The 19,089-nt window shown below is 38.9% G+C and overlaps 1 protein-coding gene across 13 annotated transcripts in view; it reads right to left on the bottom strand.

Moving 5' to 3' along the window:
• The window catches only part of grid2 (glutamate receptor, ionotropic, delta 2), a 704,272-nt gene extending 686,449 nt beyond the window's left edge, over positions 1-17,823 (bottom strand). For 5 of the 13 annotated variants that reach the window (XR_015497017.1, XM_087263203.1, XM_087263204.1 and 2 more), the window contains exon 1: positions 2,266-2,917. Coding sequence is in view for 5 of the 13 variants with exons in the window: in XM_087263203.1 (XP_087119329.1) it covers positions 2,266-2,353 (88 nt within the window). In the remaining 8 variants the exon portion in view is untranslated. 13 annotated transcript variants of the gene reach the window in all.
• Between the last annotated feature and the right edge of the window lie 1,266 nt (positions 17,824-19,089).

Below are 19,089 nucleotides of genomic sequence, written 5' to 3'. Positions count from 1 at the left end.
GAAAAAAACGTTAATTAGATGTTGCATGCATTATGATAATCTGTTTTGACAGCTTAGTTGTGTTTTATTTTTAGCTATTCATTAATATGTATACACACATTTTTAATCATTTAATACTAAATAAAATACACATTAACAAGAGAATGCACCAAAATTGCTATAATTGAAATGCGTACAGACAAAAAAATATTATGAAGAAAACAATATGTGGGTAGATTAACTAGACAAAACTAAAACAGCACTGATTTTAACTGTTTACAGCAATAGGTTTCCGAGTCAGACAAGACACCTTAAGCTGAGAAAAGTTTGAGACCCTACAGTGGAGTTCAAGTTTAGGAAAAGCACTGTGACCACTAGGCGGCGACAAAGGAAACGTGATCAAAATTCCTCAAGGACTAGTGGCCCCTGAAAGCCAAACGTTTGTACTAGTGTTGAGATAATTACCTAATCATCAATCTCTAGTTTGGAGCCAAGTTCAAAGCAGGCCTGCGCCGTCTCTTGGCACTTCTTGGTCGGTGCTAAAGGCGCATTTGGAGGTGCACCCGCGCACTGCCGGACAGTCTGGGCTTTCCACACACATAAATCACTGTGACTTTCTCAATGGGCTCCTAAAGGAGCTGCAGTATTGCGATGCAACACACGGCGCTCGAGATACTTCTCTTGGTGCGCACATCATTAGGGGCTGCTCGGCAATCAAGTAAAGCGCGTGTGATAAAATGCCTTCATCAGGCGCCTCGCCGACAAAGAAACCATGTCGTTTTAGCATTCAAATGACGTCACGTTTTCACAGAGCTACTGCAGAGAAAAGATTAGGAGGGGATTACTAATGACAGGCAAAACTGTCTCAGATGCCCTCAGTGCACATGAAACACGCGACAGCAATTGTGCGGTGTTAAAGAGAAGGCGTAAATGTTCATTGATTATCTGTAGGCATTTCATCTTATTTATTGTTTCATATTAAGGTAGACCGCTGTGCCAAGAGTCCTGTGTGTCGAAAAGCAATTCCAGATTGAGAAATATCATGAACGTCTTGTACACCACCTGTTTGCTATATGGTAGATTGCTTATGCACTAAAAATAACAAGATTTCATCACAAATTATTATAAAGTGCAACGATGACCTGCTTTTTTGTACTCCACTGTAAAAATATACAAACAATAAAAAAATACTAACAATATAGGCTACTAAACCGGAATAATAGCTCTGAGAGATATTGTAAATAGGCTACTACTGAAATATAATAATATGTTTCATCCATTACAAAGTGACTTTTAGTAGGCCTTTACATTAGTTAATACGTTCAATATAGCAGTATATTTGAGCTCAGTGGTCACAGGTGGGTCAGTGGAAGTCACATGACTGCATAACAACTGGCCTCTCCAGCAAATTTGGCCAATCATAAAAACAGAACACACACAAACACACTACCACATAACTTTAGGTGTATTAATAAACTATTCAAACGTTTTACTTGATTTTATTTTTAATTTGATTGTATGAAATGTTTACCAAGTAAAATCCCCCCAAAATTATGCAATTAACTTCCCGAAATACACTCAAACTTATATTGTCGTTTTAACCCACATCGCCATTTCTACTCACAAACATTGATATTTTTGCTGATGTTTTATTAATTTTATGCATAGCCTGTGACTTATTTAACAAACTTTGAGGCATGCACCACGTCTAGCCAGAAACACATTTGCTACAATATTTATTTGGTTAGTGCATCAAGCCTTAATTAAATTAAACACGGGCATGATCCCACGCCAAATTCTCTCATGCCAAACCCCCAGCACCTCCACACCGCGGCCCCTCGGAGGAACCCTCTCTTTTACGGCTCTGATTTAAGACCTGTCTTGGACCTTCTCCGATCTCACGCGCAGCGCCAATCCTCGTACCCATCGCAAAAGCATGCACGCGCACGTGCGCGCTCGCTCAATCCTTTTACAAAGAGTATTGCCAAACACTCTTGATCTTTGGAAATCCAAGTTGGCGTTTTCTGAAAGATGTCATAACGTGGGGTGCATATATGCGGCGTCACGAGAAATCACTTCTAGTCAAACCACCTGTTCTCCACCACCTAGACTACATAATGGACGCATTGATGAGGGCAGATGGAGATGTACGTCTCTCCAACCTGATATTACAGCCACAACCGTATTCAACACGAAGCTTTGGGCGCTATAAATGGACCTCAGAATCTCAGCGATTGCATAAAGTGCATTACAGTCATTGATGGTGTTTCAGACATCTGAACTTACCGATGTGAATGATTGAATCGGGAAGAACAGGTTCCCACTCCAGACTCCAAAATGTGATCAGAAACAATACTGCCGGAAAAACTTTCATGTCTCCTTCTGTTAATAGCTATCCTCTCTCGATTGAAAAAGATGCCGAAGAGACAGTAGGTTTAAATCCCGTGCGGAGAGGCTGCTTGTCCTCCTTTGAAACTGCTTTTTTTTTGCCTCGAATGGGCTTCTCTTGAAGGCGAAATCTTCAGTCAACCCGTTAGGAGAGCACCCGTCAAAACATCCTGAAAAAAATCCGAATCAAAGTTAAAACGTGCCCACATGCACTGTTGGCTTCTTCTATTCTCCCGTCTGGGCAAATAAATCGGGGTTCCGTGCGCTAAACACGACGCATCTCACAGCATCACCCACCGCACGACTGAACAGAACTTCCTTTGCGCTGATGCAGAAAAGCGCCACACTCACAGCCACGAATACAGTTGAAGAAGATTTGTGCACTGAGCCCTTATTCCGATGCAGTACTGCGGAGACTTTTTTTCTGCGACAGACACCGAACGACTCTACATGCGGATTCTCGAGCTGGGATGAGTGGGAGGAGGCCCCCAGGATAGATGCGACTACACGGGCAGCAGCATCAGTACCCGGCGCTGTCCAGAACTGAATTAACAGAGGAAAGAGAGACGAGGAGAGAGAGAGAGGGAGAGATAGCGAAAGAGAGAGAGATCCACAGTGGGGTGGGCGGAGGTAGTTTATGATAATGGAGAAGACTCATCTGTGAGGCTGTGGCTCCTCCCTTGTCCAGCAACTGCCAGTTATTTAGTCTGCACATAAAACAACCTGTTTTAGGTTCGTTACTGAATGTTTGGTTGTTGCTGGAAGATTACAATATATTAAGGAGGACATGCAATGATTCTGTTGCAATATTCGTTTTGATCAGATTTCCAGACCTCAATTTCATCAGTGCTCCTAAAAAAAACGGTGTAATCTGTAAGCCCCACCCCCCCCCCCTTAAAAAATATGATTATGCAACAATAAATAAATAAATAATAGAACACAAATGGCTCCCTAAACGAAATGTGTAGTTTGTATATACAGTCAACATTTCAATTGCATCACAACCTTTCATCAAAGTTGTCCTGTAACTATTGTACACCTATTCTTGTTTTAGGACAATTTTGATAAGTCTTTTCGATTCACCTAAAATTTTGACTACTTTAGTTAGTCTCCCTCCATTCATTCATTTTCCTTTGGCTTATTCATCAGGGGTCACCACTGCTGAATGAACCACCAACTTATCCAGTATGTCTCACACAGAAGATGCCCTTCCAGCTGCAACCCAGTACTGGGAAACATCCATATACACTAATTCACACACATACACTACGGTCTATTTAGTTTATCCAATTCACTTATAGCACATGTTTTTAAAACGTTTTGTTCTTGTTTTATGAATTCAGTATAATATTAAAAACAAAGCAAAACAAAACAAAAAACTACAATAAATTACTTATTTCCACTTGACTTAGTGTATGTTAGTCTGTTGGTTTATGGTTGCATGGATATCATTTTTTAAGTCACAAAATCATAGTTGGAAGTTTTTTTATCGAAATGGGTGAACAGCTTATGAGGAAGGTTAAAAAGAAAGACCTTCCCCAACTCCTGCTGTATTGTTTATGAAAGTAGACTCATTTGTAGACTGAAGTTGACAGGAGAAAGAAAAAGAATGTGACATTTACTGTATGTGCTCCATAGAGTTTTTCTTCCATTTTGTGACAACATGAAACAAATGCATACATAGTTCAGGATGAAGCTGAAAGTTTTCTGCGCCATAACGTCAACGTGTCATGCAAAAAAAAAGAAAAGATAATAACAAAACCTAAAATCTCACACAGCCAGACATATATTCAGTATTGTCAAATAATCAAATTTTCACACTAGTAAAACTGAAATGTTCATTTATTTTAGTGCTGTTCTTTCACTACAGTCATTTGTTTTGTTTTTTGTGCGCATTTGAAGTACAAGTGAGCTGTGAGCGATGTGGACAACATCTGGGTGATTGCTATTAGTGTGTTAAAGGCATCCCCTAACTTATTTTTACTTCTAATCAAAGAACATTGTATTGTAACAACTATTCTGTACTGCTGTGTTTCATTTTCTGATTTGTCAAGCTCCTCGCATATTACACAAGCATTAGACAACAAGTACAGAAGTCAGACAAATATGCACTCACCCAATGAGTGTGAGTGGTCACATCATATGTTTTTGGTTGAATAGTGTTAACAGAGGTCATTTTCTGAAACACAGTAAAAGTGTCAGCATGGAAAAGGACCTTTTTTCACTTATGCCATTTGCCATTGCCAAAAGCTTTGAAATGATTCACTTGCTGATGCCGATTTATTACATTAAAAAGAACCATCTCTCTAGAGTTAATCTTTTGCTAAGCACACATGATGGCTAACACACTCACAAAATAAGTATGTGTCATCTGATGAATGAGCAATATCACACATGGCCTTTTATAGGCATATCACACTGCTACGAGTGTGATATTGCGTTTACACAACAGTTCGATGGCATAATAGTGTACACAAAAAAAGAAAAACATGGAGTCTCAAAATCCTTTTGTATAAGGAACTATGCCATACTTTCACATCTGCAGATGACTTCAAAACAGCTGAAACCATTTTCACCAACATTACTTTAGAACTTAGCATGTGAATGATTCTCTAGTGTAATGTCTAAAGTAATGGAAAGCAGGTGATTTTGCTGACATTTTAAGATTATAAGGCTGAACGACATGAAATCCCATCAGTCTACAGAGATATCTCCCAGTATTTCTCTGTTGAAATCGCGATACCACAATAATTAATCGAAATAGCTAAAGCAACATAATCACTACCAGATTACTGTTGTGTTTGCGATAAGGAAAAACCAACACAATCTCACGGCAATTCGTAACTTTTTCATTTAGTGGCTAATTCGTATGAATTCGTACGATCTAATTCGTACAATTTAGTACGATTTGCTTATCCCCCAATGACGGTCGGGGTTAGGGGTGGGGTCAGGTGCCACGCCTCCTTTTTAAAATCGTACCATTTCGTACGACTGAACTCGTACGAATTAGCCACTAAACTGGCAAAACGTAAAATACTTACGTTTTATCGTGAGATCAGGCTGCTACACACATGCAGGCATTTCTTCTTTCTCTTTTTTACTGAACTAGTCTGCAGTAAGAAAAACAGGTTATTCATTAAAACAAACAGATAGCAAACCAAAAAGTACAGTAACTTGGGGTTATACAAAGAGTGGCCAACACAAAATACATATATTCCAGATATGAGAGTCCCATCTACAATTACTATGATAAAAACATATATAAATATACAGCATTGCAAAAATAGAGAGATCGACTTAGAATGACACTCACCAATGTTATGTTTAGATCAGCTGTAGTTTGAAAATAAGCCAGTCTCTTCTCCTCTAAGGGCTTATTATGCAGTCTCTGACGCCATCTTGTGGAAGTGCAAAGTCAACCATCTTTGCTCTGCTCAGTGACAGGCTGATGGATGTCGACATGCTGTATCTCAGAAGCTAAAAATACTTAAAATAGGTACAATCCTTATAAATAAATTTCTTAGATGCAATATAAAAGACTACATTCTTGCTTTAAAAAGCCTCAAAAGTACATTATTTGTCAAACTAGAGTGAGTTTATTGATCTGTTTTCACTCTGAGGGTGGAGTAATACAGAAGGGTGAGGAGGCTGTACGAGTTCTGATATTGCGAATATATCATGGCTATCAGTCAATGTTGCATAAAATTGCATACAAACACTTTTATGAGCAGATTGTAAACAGTCATCCTAAGTCATTACTTTGTTGGAGTACTGCACTTTGCTTAGCCTGATGCGATTTTTTTTTTTTAATGGATAAAGTATAACTAAATCCTATTTACTAGGAAACCCTACATTACCAGTAATCACATCTTAAATGTTACATTTACAAACAAAAATGAGTCTAACTTATAACAACCAACTTTTAAAGCTAGAAACTTTTCTCTCAGTGGTAATAGCTCATATTTGTGTATAGGGTTGAGCACCCCCAAAGGCTGAAAACCTACAATCGCCCCTGATGACAGTCACAAACTGTATTTGCACTGCTCATTGAGCACAGAAGTATAAAGACTACCCTCCATATCCATCAAACGTTCCCTGCTCCGTTGGGATAATTTGTGTCTGCTTAATAGCATTGTGTCATGGGCCGTCACCACTTCGCAAGATAAAACAAAGTAGTTCAGAGTTCAATTTGTACTAGCGCTTGCCACATTAAATCCTCTTGTTTATTTATCCGTGACCTTCAGGTGACATGCCGACTGTTCTACCTCAAAGAAACTTCTATCAGCTTGCAGCCCTGAAGACAAAGTAAAGATCCGCCAGACTTGCTGAGACTTGACAAACAATGCTGGCTAATACAAAGTCAACACTGTTTCATCAAGACACTTGTCATTCTGTCGCAACTTATGGTGATCTATAAAACGGCACACTTTTGTAGTTTGACTCCAACGACCTGTTAATCCTTTCAATGACACTGTTGGTTTTGGTGTGACCCTGGGAACCCAAAGGATTATGGGAGATAGCAGTCGTCTGTAGACTTAGATCAAATCCGGAGAGCGAGAGCAATGGCTCATTAAACACGGAGATTGGATCAGGCATGTGACAAAAGGGGAGGAGCAGAATGTCAATGTATCCGAGTAGAAGAGTACAGAGGTCAACAATAGCAAGGTTTCAGTCCAAAAACTGCACAACAGATACAAGTAGTCAGCTACTTGATATGCCATTTACTTAATTCACACTAAGGCGCCGAAGCTTTCCATTAGAGATGCATGTAAAGCCACGCGGGATGCTTCTTGATGGGTTTCGATTCACCCTTGACTCCCTGTCCTCTCTTCTTTTAGCTTAAGACATGTATAAATATTGATAAGCCACTTAATGGATGCCACGTAAACTGCACAGGAATGAAAATGGTCATGTAAAGTACTACATTGTCAAACAGATGCAGCATTCTGTTAAATTTTACTTCATTTAGTGCAAAATGTTTGGGGGGTTTTGTGCAACCAATTACAATTCTTTAGACTTTCCACCTGGCCTCATTTCTCAAAACGCTGCTCACGGAGACATTCACAGCTCACCAAGACAGTGCTTTCTCAAAATGAATTATGTATTAGAAAGCAAACAATGGGCATGAGGTTTTCTGTGCACAATGTCACGGCCCGAGTTTGACTGAGCAAAGTTGGGGTTGAGAGTCAAATATGGGGCGCTTTAGAAGATGTTGTAGAGCTTGTTTTGGCAACGGCAGCTGTCCTGATATCCTCACCAAAATATTTATAGGTCTCCCGGCATGAGAGAATTCATTTTTAGACTCGTGCGTAAGAGAGGAGACCCAAAGTTTCCAAAGTTTCATTAATAATAAAACACATTTTAAGTCTGAAATATCTCAATCCTCAGAGGATCTTGCAAAATAGAGCCAAACGAGAAAGGTGGGAAATTTCTGAAATTATTAAATCTGATAGTTGCTTTCAAATGTAAAGCCACTGCCACAAATCAAGTCAGTAGATTTACTTTGCCATTCACAATAAGTGCAACAGACTTTAATATTTGAACTGAAACCCAGACAGGGCTGGCTGGCGCACTCTAGGAATACTAATTTAGAAACAGATTATTGTAACATTAAGTTGAGACCTTCAAGTTTGATAGACTGCATAAAAATCAGCTTCACAAGCCACCGAAGAGACAGCACTTCAACTTCTATATGTTACAGTCCATGCATTATTTATAGCAACACCTGTGAGCGAAACTCTGCAAGCCGTCGGGACGCCTAATAGCTGATCACTGGCTCAAATAAAAGCTAAGAAATAACACACACAATTGCAACTTTTTTTTTTCCGCACACTTGGCCGAAATTCGCTTCCATTACTAAATAGAATTAACTGCTCATAAATGGAACGAAATAGCTTTGTGATTTGTGGCTGTTAAGTGTAATTTGCTGCCAGGGCATAAAAGTTAGTGGATCAATTTTTAGCTATCCGCTCCCTCCAGAAAATGTGATGCCATTGACAAAACCTGCAAGCCAGAAGACTGGTCTTTGCTGGACAACGATGACAAGTGTTTCAAAAGACATCATAAAGTAGCTGTGCTCTATAAATAAGAGCCTATTCACGCTCAGCGGTAAGGGAGCTGTACTCTGGATGAAGGGAGGGCTGCTGAAAGAGAGTGCTGATCTGATGCACACAACTCAGGGAGCTGTTCTCTTTACGATGGTGCTGAATTCTAGGAAGTCAGTTAGAGAGTGTTCAAAGTCAATGCTTTTCTCGAGACCTGCTTCTGCTGAATCATTTTTTCGATTTTAAAGCAATAACCGAGAACTGGACAGCTATTGTGCAAGGAAAAAAAAAATCTTGCAGTACCTGTTGGAAAACAGCAGAGGGCTCCCTTTTTATGTGAGCTGCCTGACATTTCACTTCTATAAAAGAAGGCTTTGAAGTAAGTGAAGATTTGCTGGGGAAAAGAACAGTAATGAGACTTTCAGGATGCAATGCTTTGATTTGCTTATTTGAAGAAAAAAAATCTGATTGCTCTAAACATAAAAGCACGCCTTCCAAAGAGATATGACTTCCTGGTAATTGACTTGCCCCAAGGGAGAAGAGGTCACATTTTTTTAGATGATAATGTCATTACTGAAATATTGACAGGCCTCCGCTGTACTGGGAGACTACTTACCCATACAGGGACGGTGTTCAGTGCTTGGTTTTGTGCAACGCTCTGGTCAATACGTAGGTGGAGAGGTCTGAATAAAGATGAGTTTCAGGTTATTTACAGTTGCCGCAACAGGACTCAGACACTCTTTAGATCAATCACTCTCTGTCCTCAGAGAAAGACCCCAATCACACAGTGCTATGCCTGCTCTGGTGTCTTGTCTATTCTTCCCCCACCCCACACAGGCAAGCACACATCCCCGGGTCAAAAAGAAATAATCATCTGCGCAGGGCAATGATAAGTTATGGCCTCTAACACTGGAAACAACTGCAGTGGTTCAGTCTCCTCAAGCGCAAGATCAATCTAAGCTCTGGTATTTACCCTTCCCGCCATATATTAAACAAAATCTTTCCTGTCACAAAGTTGGCTTGCATTTTTCAAGGGCACCAAGAAGTGTGTTAAGTGCTGAGCTAGGGCAAAGCACCCCCCTTTGTGACTGACTCGACTCCCCCATGGGGTTTGCCAACCGGTGGGCCAAAGGGGGCCAACAGAAGCAATCCACCTCCTTGGCACTGCCCTTTTGTGTCGTATGATTAATGTAGCACCTTGCACGTGGTTGACCCTGGTTGATTCTGAGCCTAGCTCGCAAGGACCAATCTCGCACGTCTGTTGTGGAAGCCTGATAATAAGACTGGCGAGGCTCTTAAAACCCAAAAGGAGCTACACTATCAAACTAGCAACAAGCAAAAGATGGCTATTTGTTTCATGCAGAAGATGCAGGAGGGAAAGTCGCAACGTCCAATTTCCATTTCACCCGTGAGAATAATTGACTATTCCGCCTCTGAGTGTATAAATCCATCAATCCCCCCAGGATCTCAAGCATTTTCGCTGAGCTGTTTTCTCCAAATTTGTTGGTGAATTGTGTCTTGCCGCTGTGTCTCTCACAGTCAAACCGCCTCACCCTCCCCTTCGGCAGGGTGACAGAGTATTTGGAGAAATTGGGTCACACTTGTGCGTATCCCAATATTGCTGCATTTTTGAGGGATAAAGAAGCAAATGCTTTGATCATTTATTTGCTCTTCAACAAGATAAATGCAGTAACCAATACAGAGCGTTGCATGAGGTGAGGTCTGATGCGGAGCTACCAAAAAAAGGACTCTAGGGTTGCTGGAGTGAGACTATAGTATCACTGCAGGCCTTAACCCCTCTCCCTTTCATTCAGGTGATAAAGGGAGGCTGAATAATTGGTTTTCTGGCTGACTGACCATGAAAACAGAAGGAAAAAAAGTGAGTTGAAATGAAGTGAACTGTCTGGGGGTGGATGGATTGAAATGCTGAGTACTCGAGAGTTGATAAGAGCCATTTGCATGGACAAAATGTCCATGGAGGTTTGAAGTGAGACAGTTAAGCAAGATAGACAGAGAAAGGGGTCTGAAAAGGGAAGAAAGAGCATGGAGACTCCACGCTTCCAGAAGGCCTCTGGTACTGAGAGGGTGGCAGAGAAGAATGGATTCACCAAACTCTCGGAAATTGTTTGCTGCCAGGTTGGGAGAGAGTTCCAGAGGATGCAAGTTTAGAAGGAGAGACTCAGGGACCTTCTCTGGAAAAATGATTAGCAGTGGGGACTTAATTGGAGCAGGTGGGTGCCAGCATGATGCCGTTTGCTATGTAATATCACAGCGACGCAGATTATAAGTAAACACAAGAGCCCACGGGTCATTACTATAACCAAAAAGCACAGGCGGACTCTCTGGAAACTAGTGCAACTATTTGGCACCTGTTAGGCACAAATATCACTGATGAAAATATAATGAGCAAAATAACAACATCAAACAAACAACTAATACACTATATGTATAGGCCCACCCGGAATCTGTGCGTGCAGAATACAGCAGATTTCCTCAGATTTTTAGCCCATCATTACTTTTGTTTATTTACTTGAGTAAATGTGTGTAAATCTATATTTATTCAGCTTTTAAATTAATTACAGTAATATTATTGACTAATATGAAAATGCTTATCTGATTTATGAACAATGCAGTTTGTGCAGTAATATGTTCTGTCTTTTAGTAGATCTATTATATGAGAGACTTGCTTTGTTTCCCAAATAAAGTGAATCTAATTGGATTTGCATTTTAAACATTAAATAAAAAGTTAAAAATATATTATTTTTTATTTTACATATTAAGGTTTTAGTTATGACACTCCCAAAATAATTCCGCAGAAATCCACAGATTTTAACCAAAATTCTCATCAGAAATAGCAACAAATGTCCGCAGATTCCGTCTGGCCCTACGTACAGGTAAACAGAATCTCTTTGCTAGCAGGTTAATCAAATGACCTTATTTAATGTAGATACATACAACTATAATAATGTAATAGTACAATATACTATTGTATAAAATACTATTTGTATAAAACTATTTGTATAAAATCAGAAACTGCTACTTTTATTGATTTTTTGTTTGTGTGTTTTGTAATACTATAAATAAATTTACCATGAATACATTTGTAAATGTCAAAGGTCAGTAAATGTACTGATCTCAAACCTTTGAAAGATATTTTCTGTATGTATTATGTAACAACAAACTAAAGCACGAACTACAAATAACCAATGCATTAAATATGCACAATGTTATTTTAAAATTGTGTAAAACAATAAATAAAAATAAAAAAACACCAACAAGTAAAAAAAAAATAAAGACTCATTTTTTATGTTAGAATGCCAACACATATTTAACAAATATTTAAAAAAAAAATTAGTATTTCTAAGTCATTTTAAGTATTTATCCAGTATTTTATCCAAAATCTAAATTGATCTATTGACCTGAATCTCTTGGAACAACACTACAGTGCCCACAGCTATGCAGGTTTGGGTAATATGTAATGCAGCTTTGCAGGTGTTATGGAGGCTGTCGACTTACTCTGTTTGTGTTGCTCCAGGCACTGGTTTTTATGAGTTCTTAATGTGAGCAAAACCAAGAAAGGCATATTCACAGCTGAAGCATGTTGCTGATGGAAGATGCAAATGAATGTGGCGTCACGGGTGGGATAACAGCTCACGAATGTATCCCAACATGCACCTCTACGCATAAATACGCTCATAACTTCAGAGTTGTATTAAAATCAGCACTCAATATGCTTCACCAGTGCCATTATCTGATACGAAACTACTTTAGCATCTCAGCCTGACAAGGCCCTGGACCGCAAAATTGATAAACATGAAGCAAATTAATAGGGGCAAAAAGGGGGAAAACAAGAGTCAAAGACAGATAGAGAGAATAGGAGTCATTTGACTCTCGCTCGCTAGGAAAAACCTGCTGATAATCGCTAAGAGCAAATGAGCCCCAAGTCCCCGCTGTCCTCCCATGACGGAACAGAGGCGGCCTTGCTGGTGCTACACGTCTTTTTATTCCTTATGTCCCTGGGTCATTTCCAATTTAAGAAGCTTGCTATCAAAGCAAGTCGATATTACATGCTGTACCCCCATGAAAATCACCAAGGAAGAAGCTAATGATAACAAGAACTTTCGCTCTCTTTGCCTCATCCGGGAAGCAAAGGAATAATAACCACATTTATCTGTCATTACCGGCACCCTCCATTTGTTTTGGATGAGTTTGTGCACAGAGCTATTGGAAATGAAGGATCAGCAGAGGTGACTGAGGAAAGCAAAGAAAGAGAGTCATTTGATTAACAAGCTTTGTGATGCGTCATAGCAGATGATGCTAAAGCCCAGGACACAACAAGCCAATGAGAAATAAAAATCAGTTCTAAAAACAGACTATATTATCGCTTCATTTTGGCTGGGTCTGGTCCCAACTGAAGCAAAAAACTGTGTGCAGAAACATTAAACTTTTCAGTAGACTGAAACAAGAACACACAATCTGCATCTACATGAGATGATGTTTCTTTCTGTAATAACAGGTAGAAGAAGTAGTCCATCTTCTTATTCTACAAAAAGGATAACGGAACTAGGGCTGCCCACATACCAACAGTAAACAAAGCAGCATTTAAATATTATTTCCACATGTCTCACTCACCACAAAAGGATTCGCTTGTGCAAATATGTTTAATAATCTGATCATCCTAATTGTTTGCAAATATTTAAGAATTGCGACAAAATAATAGGCTTCTTTGAATTCTCTCTTAACCACAAGCTTGGTTTGTTCTCGACCTTAATAATGACGAAAAAGCTGCTCACCAACCACAAAAGAAAAATAAATAAATAAAAAATAATAATAATAATATAAATAATATATATATATATATAATAAACTTTAATTAAAAAGTAAACCCAGATTATTAACAAACTTGGTGTTGAAGGACCGGTCTCTTGTAGGGTCTTGCTCTAACTGTAATCAAACACACCTGAACATGCTAATCAGCATCTTCAAGATCACTAGAAAGCTTGTTTGATTAGGGTTGGAGCTAAACTCTGCAGGACACCATCTCTCCAGGACAGAGTTTGCCCATGTCCACTGTCATATTGGAGTGACATACACTCAAGTCTCTTTTATTTTTCCTGACGCTACAATAGGATCCCAATCTCTGATTTCGAGGTCCACCTTAATGTGTAGAAGTTCCACCCACCAAATTGATTGACAGCTAAAATACAGCTACACATTGCTCTAACAGGGCTCGAAATTGCAACCATTTTGGTCGCATATGCGCCCGAAATTTTATCTATGCGACCTCAAAATATATTTGGGAGCATTTGTGCGAGTGCATAAAATTGTTGTGTGCGACCAGTTTTTACTGCAAAATGTTCATCACAAGTGCAGTTCTTGAGACATTCACGCAGAATGCATCTTTGCACTTGAAACGCGAAATGCATGGCTTAGGAATGGTATGAAACAGTTTTCATTTCAACTTGCTGCAGTAAATAAAGCAAAGTCTGTAATGCTTGCCCCGCCTTCGTGCTTTTCTTATTGGCCCACTGCTCTAGAACTGAACGCAAATGGATTGGTTAATATCAGCTGTCAATCACTCAGTCAATGCCTTCTGGCTTGGGATGACAGGGAGAGCTACTACTACCACTACTACAACTACTACTACTAGCAGAAGATGAGAATGAAAATAACACTGACAGATTTTGTTTTAGAAACCAGGCATCTAAAGTTACAAATAATGACACATCTTAGTAGAGATCATGTGCTGAATATTAATCCACCTTCTACACTTTCCGAAGAGTGGATAAAAGACTTCCATTGGCTTAAAGTCCGCTATGAAAAGTCTGTGGGATGTAATTTTCAGGTAACGGTTTGTCACATCTTGCACGAGAGCTTCTGTTTAATCCTTCATATAATTACCAGATGCTGTCTTGCCGTGCAAGTGGCAGCTATATGTAAAATTTAACACCACAAACACCAATTACAATTGGGCTTGCACTGAGTAAACTAATATCGCTACTCATGAAAAGACCGGTATTGCTATTAACATGACATATGCATATAATAAGGTACAGTATATTTCAAAAGCATCAGTGCAATATCAGACACCACCCGTGAGAACAGCACAGTTATATCGTTAACAGGTTAATTCATGCCGAGCAGTGCGTGCAGGGCCGGTGAGCAGTCCGTGTATCTTTTGGTCACTCAGTTATGTTATAAAATCTATTTTCTTTGGATAACGGGATTTTGTTGAGACATATTTTCCTTACGCATGCATATATATCTTTTTGATTAGTTTTGATTTCAAAATGCAATAAATTTTTGCATTAAACTAGTAGTAACGGTGCTTATAACTGGTGGGTGCGATTAAATTTCAGCTGATGATTTTGGCTAAATTTTTTAAATTAGAAGCAACGGTGCTACCAAGCAAAACGGTTAATTTCGAGCCCTGTCTAAACACAAAATAGGCATAATCTGGAGGGTATAATAAATAATCTGATTGGTATTTTGAGCTGAAACATATAGACACATTATGGAGACACTTAAACTTATCTCACATCTTGTAAAAGGGGGGAACCTTTATAAAGTCAAATTCTATATAAACTACAAAACAGCAGCTAACAATCAATGCATTAAATATGGTCAACACTGTATGATGGTCTAGTTTTTATATTTTTACTAAATAATAACCCTCTTTAATGTAAAAAAAATAATTTTCAGTTATTTATTTTTGGTATCTAAAATTACTATTTTATTCTAAACAAGATTGTCGAAATTGACCTGAATATTTGAGAAGGGTCTGGCTGCAGACCGGTTGCACCTGCAAACTGAGACAACATGCAATGCTTTTGATGCCTAACCCCACCCCTAATCATACCCCTTCCAGTGACATCCTTAGCTCTACTGCAGGGGTGAACTGACTCAGTTCTGGAGGGCTGATGTCCTGGAGAGTAGCTCCAACTTGCATCAACACACCTGCCAGAAAGTTTCCAGTATGCCTACAGTAGTATGAGCTTGATTAGCCGATTCAAATGTGTCTAGTAGTGATTGGAGCTAATCTCTGCAGGACACGAGTTTGAGTTCATGTGTCTGAGACTGTATGTCTGCGATTCTATGTGCAAGTCTGCAGCCAAATACTATTCAATATTTTACATAAATGGCATTTGTTTTGGATGAATTTGTGCAAAGAATTACTAGAAGTGAAAGATCAGCAGAGATGACTGAGGAAAGTCAGTAAAAAATAAAAATAAAAAATCTCATTTGATCAACAACCAGGTGCCAAAGCAGATGATGCCAAATATTAAAAAACGCTGCTCATCAATCACTGTAGAGAGAAATGGAGAAATTGAAACCTTTATTACCACTTTAATCCACTTTATTGTCCCTGTTGAACAACTAAAAGTATTCTTGCAAAACTAAAGTAATTTATATTAATAAAACACATGTAGGGGAGAGCAGGGACAAATGTAACGTCTAACAAAATTCACAAACTTATTTTTTTAAAGCCCTGGCAACATTTGCTTTCCAGACAGCACATTCAGCCTGCAACTCTTGATGGACCTGCCAAATATTACCTAATTTTGGGACCATGTCCCACGGTTGGGTCCGAATTTTTGCTTTTAAGTGCTGAAAGTAAATGATTGTGGTGGTTCTTTTTTTTTTTTTTTTTTAATCATTCTACAGGTTATTTAGTGCAATAACACATCCTTAAGTGTGCAGTTGTAGAGTTTTTCAGTTAAAAAGTAAATTGGGTTTAAAATGGCAAGATTTCCTGTGGGTACAAAAGTAACACTGTTTATGTCCCACTGCTAATGGAAAACCTTATTTTTCACTCCCACATCAGAGTTTTCAGTATTTTGATTCATTCATTCATTCATTTTCTTGTCGGCTTAGTCCCTTTATTAGTCAGTGGTCGCCACAGCGGAATGAACCGCCAACTTATCAAGCACATTTATTTATTTTTTTTTATGCAGCGGATGTGCTTCCAGCCGCAACCCATCTCTGGGAAACATCCACACACGTACATTCATATACTACGGACAATTTAGCCAACCCAATTCACCTGTACCGTATGTCTACTGTGGGGGAAACAGGAGCACCCGGCGGAAACCCACGCAAACGCAGGGAGAACATGCAAACTCCACACAGAAATGCCAACTGAGCCAAGGTTCGAACCAGCGACCCAACGACCTTCTTGCTATGAGGCGACAGCACTACCTACTGCGCCACAGCTTCGCCCTGATTTGATTCATTTCTTTTATAAATTAACATTGTATTGTTAATTGCTTTTGAAACATTTGATGGAACTTAAAAATAAAGGACAAAACATGTTTGCAGTTAACATCAACAAGGCCATAGTCAGATATATATTTTTAAAAAACAGCAAGATTAAGCCAGTAAATCAAGCAAATATTATTGTTATTGTATAAAATATTATTAAAGTGAAATTGTTTTTTTTTCAAAATACCACCCAATATTGATAGCCCACTTCTATGAGTTAGTATCCACAGCAAAAAAAAAATATATATGGTATTCGAGTAGCCGTGTGATGTGGCTGTATTTCAATATACAGCTATATTGCAAGGCTTCGAGTGTAATATTGCAATTAAAAATTCAACGCATAATATTGTATATAAAAAGAAAATCAAACACAGAGACTCTCATAAACCCTTTTGAACGAGGTAAGTTAACTACTTTCTTCAGCCACTCATTCACATCTGCAGCTGACTTCAGTACAGCAGAAAAAAAACCTTTGCCAGTTCACCAACATCACTTTAGAGCTGGTATTTGAATGAATCTCTAGCAGAAAGTCTAAAGTGATGACAAAACAGGTCATTTTTTCTCACATTTTAAGATTATAAGTTTGAACTGCATGAAATGCCTTCAATCAGGATTTTCCCAATATTTCTGTTTCAATCCGGATTTCACAATAACGTTAATTCACCCTGAAAAAGCCAGAGCAAAATCCAACACTGCCAGTTTCTGTGGTATAAATACAGCACTATAAAATTAAAAAACGAGAGATCGACTCAGAATTGCACATACCTGATTTATAATCACTTGTTCAGCTGTAGTTTGAAGTTTACGCTTACACAATGCTGTTCTTCTCCCCTAAGCATGTGCGCTCTCTGTCGCCATCTTGTGGCGGAACGTCAACCGTCACTTTCTTTGGTCTGCTCCATAAACAGTAAAATGGTCTGCTCAGACAGGCTGATGGCGGCCGATGAACTGAATCCGATGCACCGAAATTATAAATACTTAAAAATAAGCAGTATCCTTATAAAAGCAACTACATAGTAGCAATCTAGACAACTACATTCTTGACTAAAAAAAAGCCTCAAAAAGTACTATTTGTCAATCAGTGAAGTGTCCTCTGCTTGTCGCTGTATGTGGGCGGAGTAATACAGGGATGATGAGACTTTCAGCCAATCAGATTCAGACTGTTGTGTATAGGCTATATAGAACGACAAACATTCCAGAGAAAACGTTTTATCAAGTGTAATCACATTTAGTATTAAATACTATTATATATCAAATGTAAAAAAAAAAAAAAGTTTTTGGTTTTCTTGGAAAAAAAAAATCACCATTTTATCCTTATGAAAACAAAATGATCTGTTAACATGAATTGTTTTTGGCTGGGTTTGTGCACAGAGCTACACTGGAAGAGAATAATCAGCGGAGGTGACTGAGAAAAGGGAAGAAAAAGAGTCATTTGATCAACAAGCCACAAGAAGTGTCAAAGCAGATGATGCTAATAATGATTGAGAATCTGCTCGCCAACCAACAGCGGATAAGGAAACTGCACTGCCTTTGCCACCCAGGAGCTGTGTGGGCTGCCCGTCTCCCACTGCTTTGTTTCATTCCACAGTTGTTGGAGAGAAAGCAACACCCTGTGGGAAAAGTAAGCTGGCAAGCCTGTCTCTTCTTGCTTCCAAGAATGGCTCAACATGCCAGCGTGTCTGGGCAGGGTGAGAGTAGAGGGCATGGCTCCGGGCACCATAGGGAGACGGGCATGCCAGTGGGGTGGCAGTGGACAGCAGTCACAGTTTTTGGCCCAGTACGACCTTCCGTGAGTTTGGGGGGCATCAACTCAGCATGGGTACTCTTATTGGCAGGCCTTACCCCCCCCCCCAAGCGATTTGGAGATAGACAAGTTCAGCAATATCAGAAGTAGCATCTGGTCTTTTCCAAGCTGAATGACGTTTTTCTTATGTGGGATATGAAAGGAGAAAGCGTGACATATGTGGGTCAGGGTTTTTTTTAATGTGAATGATGTCACTATGACATGGTGGACGAATATAGGCTTTGAGGGACAAACATCACTCAGAACATGAATGAATTTTCAGTTTTTTTTTGTTTTTTTTGACTAAATTACTAATAGTGTCATTAAATAAAATGGTACATCATATGGGTTTTGATATGTTTTCAAGCATGCTGTTTGTTTGCTTTGTCTGCCAGAACAAACAAAATTGCTGCAAAAATTACATTCACTTTTTTTCCCATTTTGGTTTGCTGTCATTAAAGATTATATAACAGATAATATTATGTAACTACTCTTTTGAAAAATTGTGGTCAGTGATAATGTGTGCTTTATGATGAATAATCTTTTAGTTTTGATGATTTCAAATTAGGATTTATTAAAGAATCTTTTTTTAAAAAAATGGCTAAATGTTTTTTAACTCTGAAAAAATTGATA

Source organism: Danio rerio, chromosome 8 (assembly GCF_052040795.2).
Source record: "Danio rerio strain M-AB ecotype USA chromosome 8, GRCz13ab, whole genome shotgun sequence".
NCBI classification, from domain to species: domain Eukaryota; kingdom Metazoa; phylum Chordata; class Actinopteri; order Cypriniformes; family Danionidae; genus Danio; species Danio rerio.
Note: the sequence above shows the minus strand (reverse complement) of the source record. Positions and strands in the feature narration are given on the sequence as shown.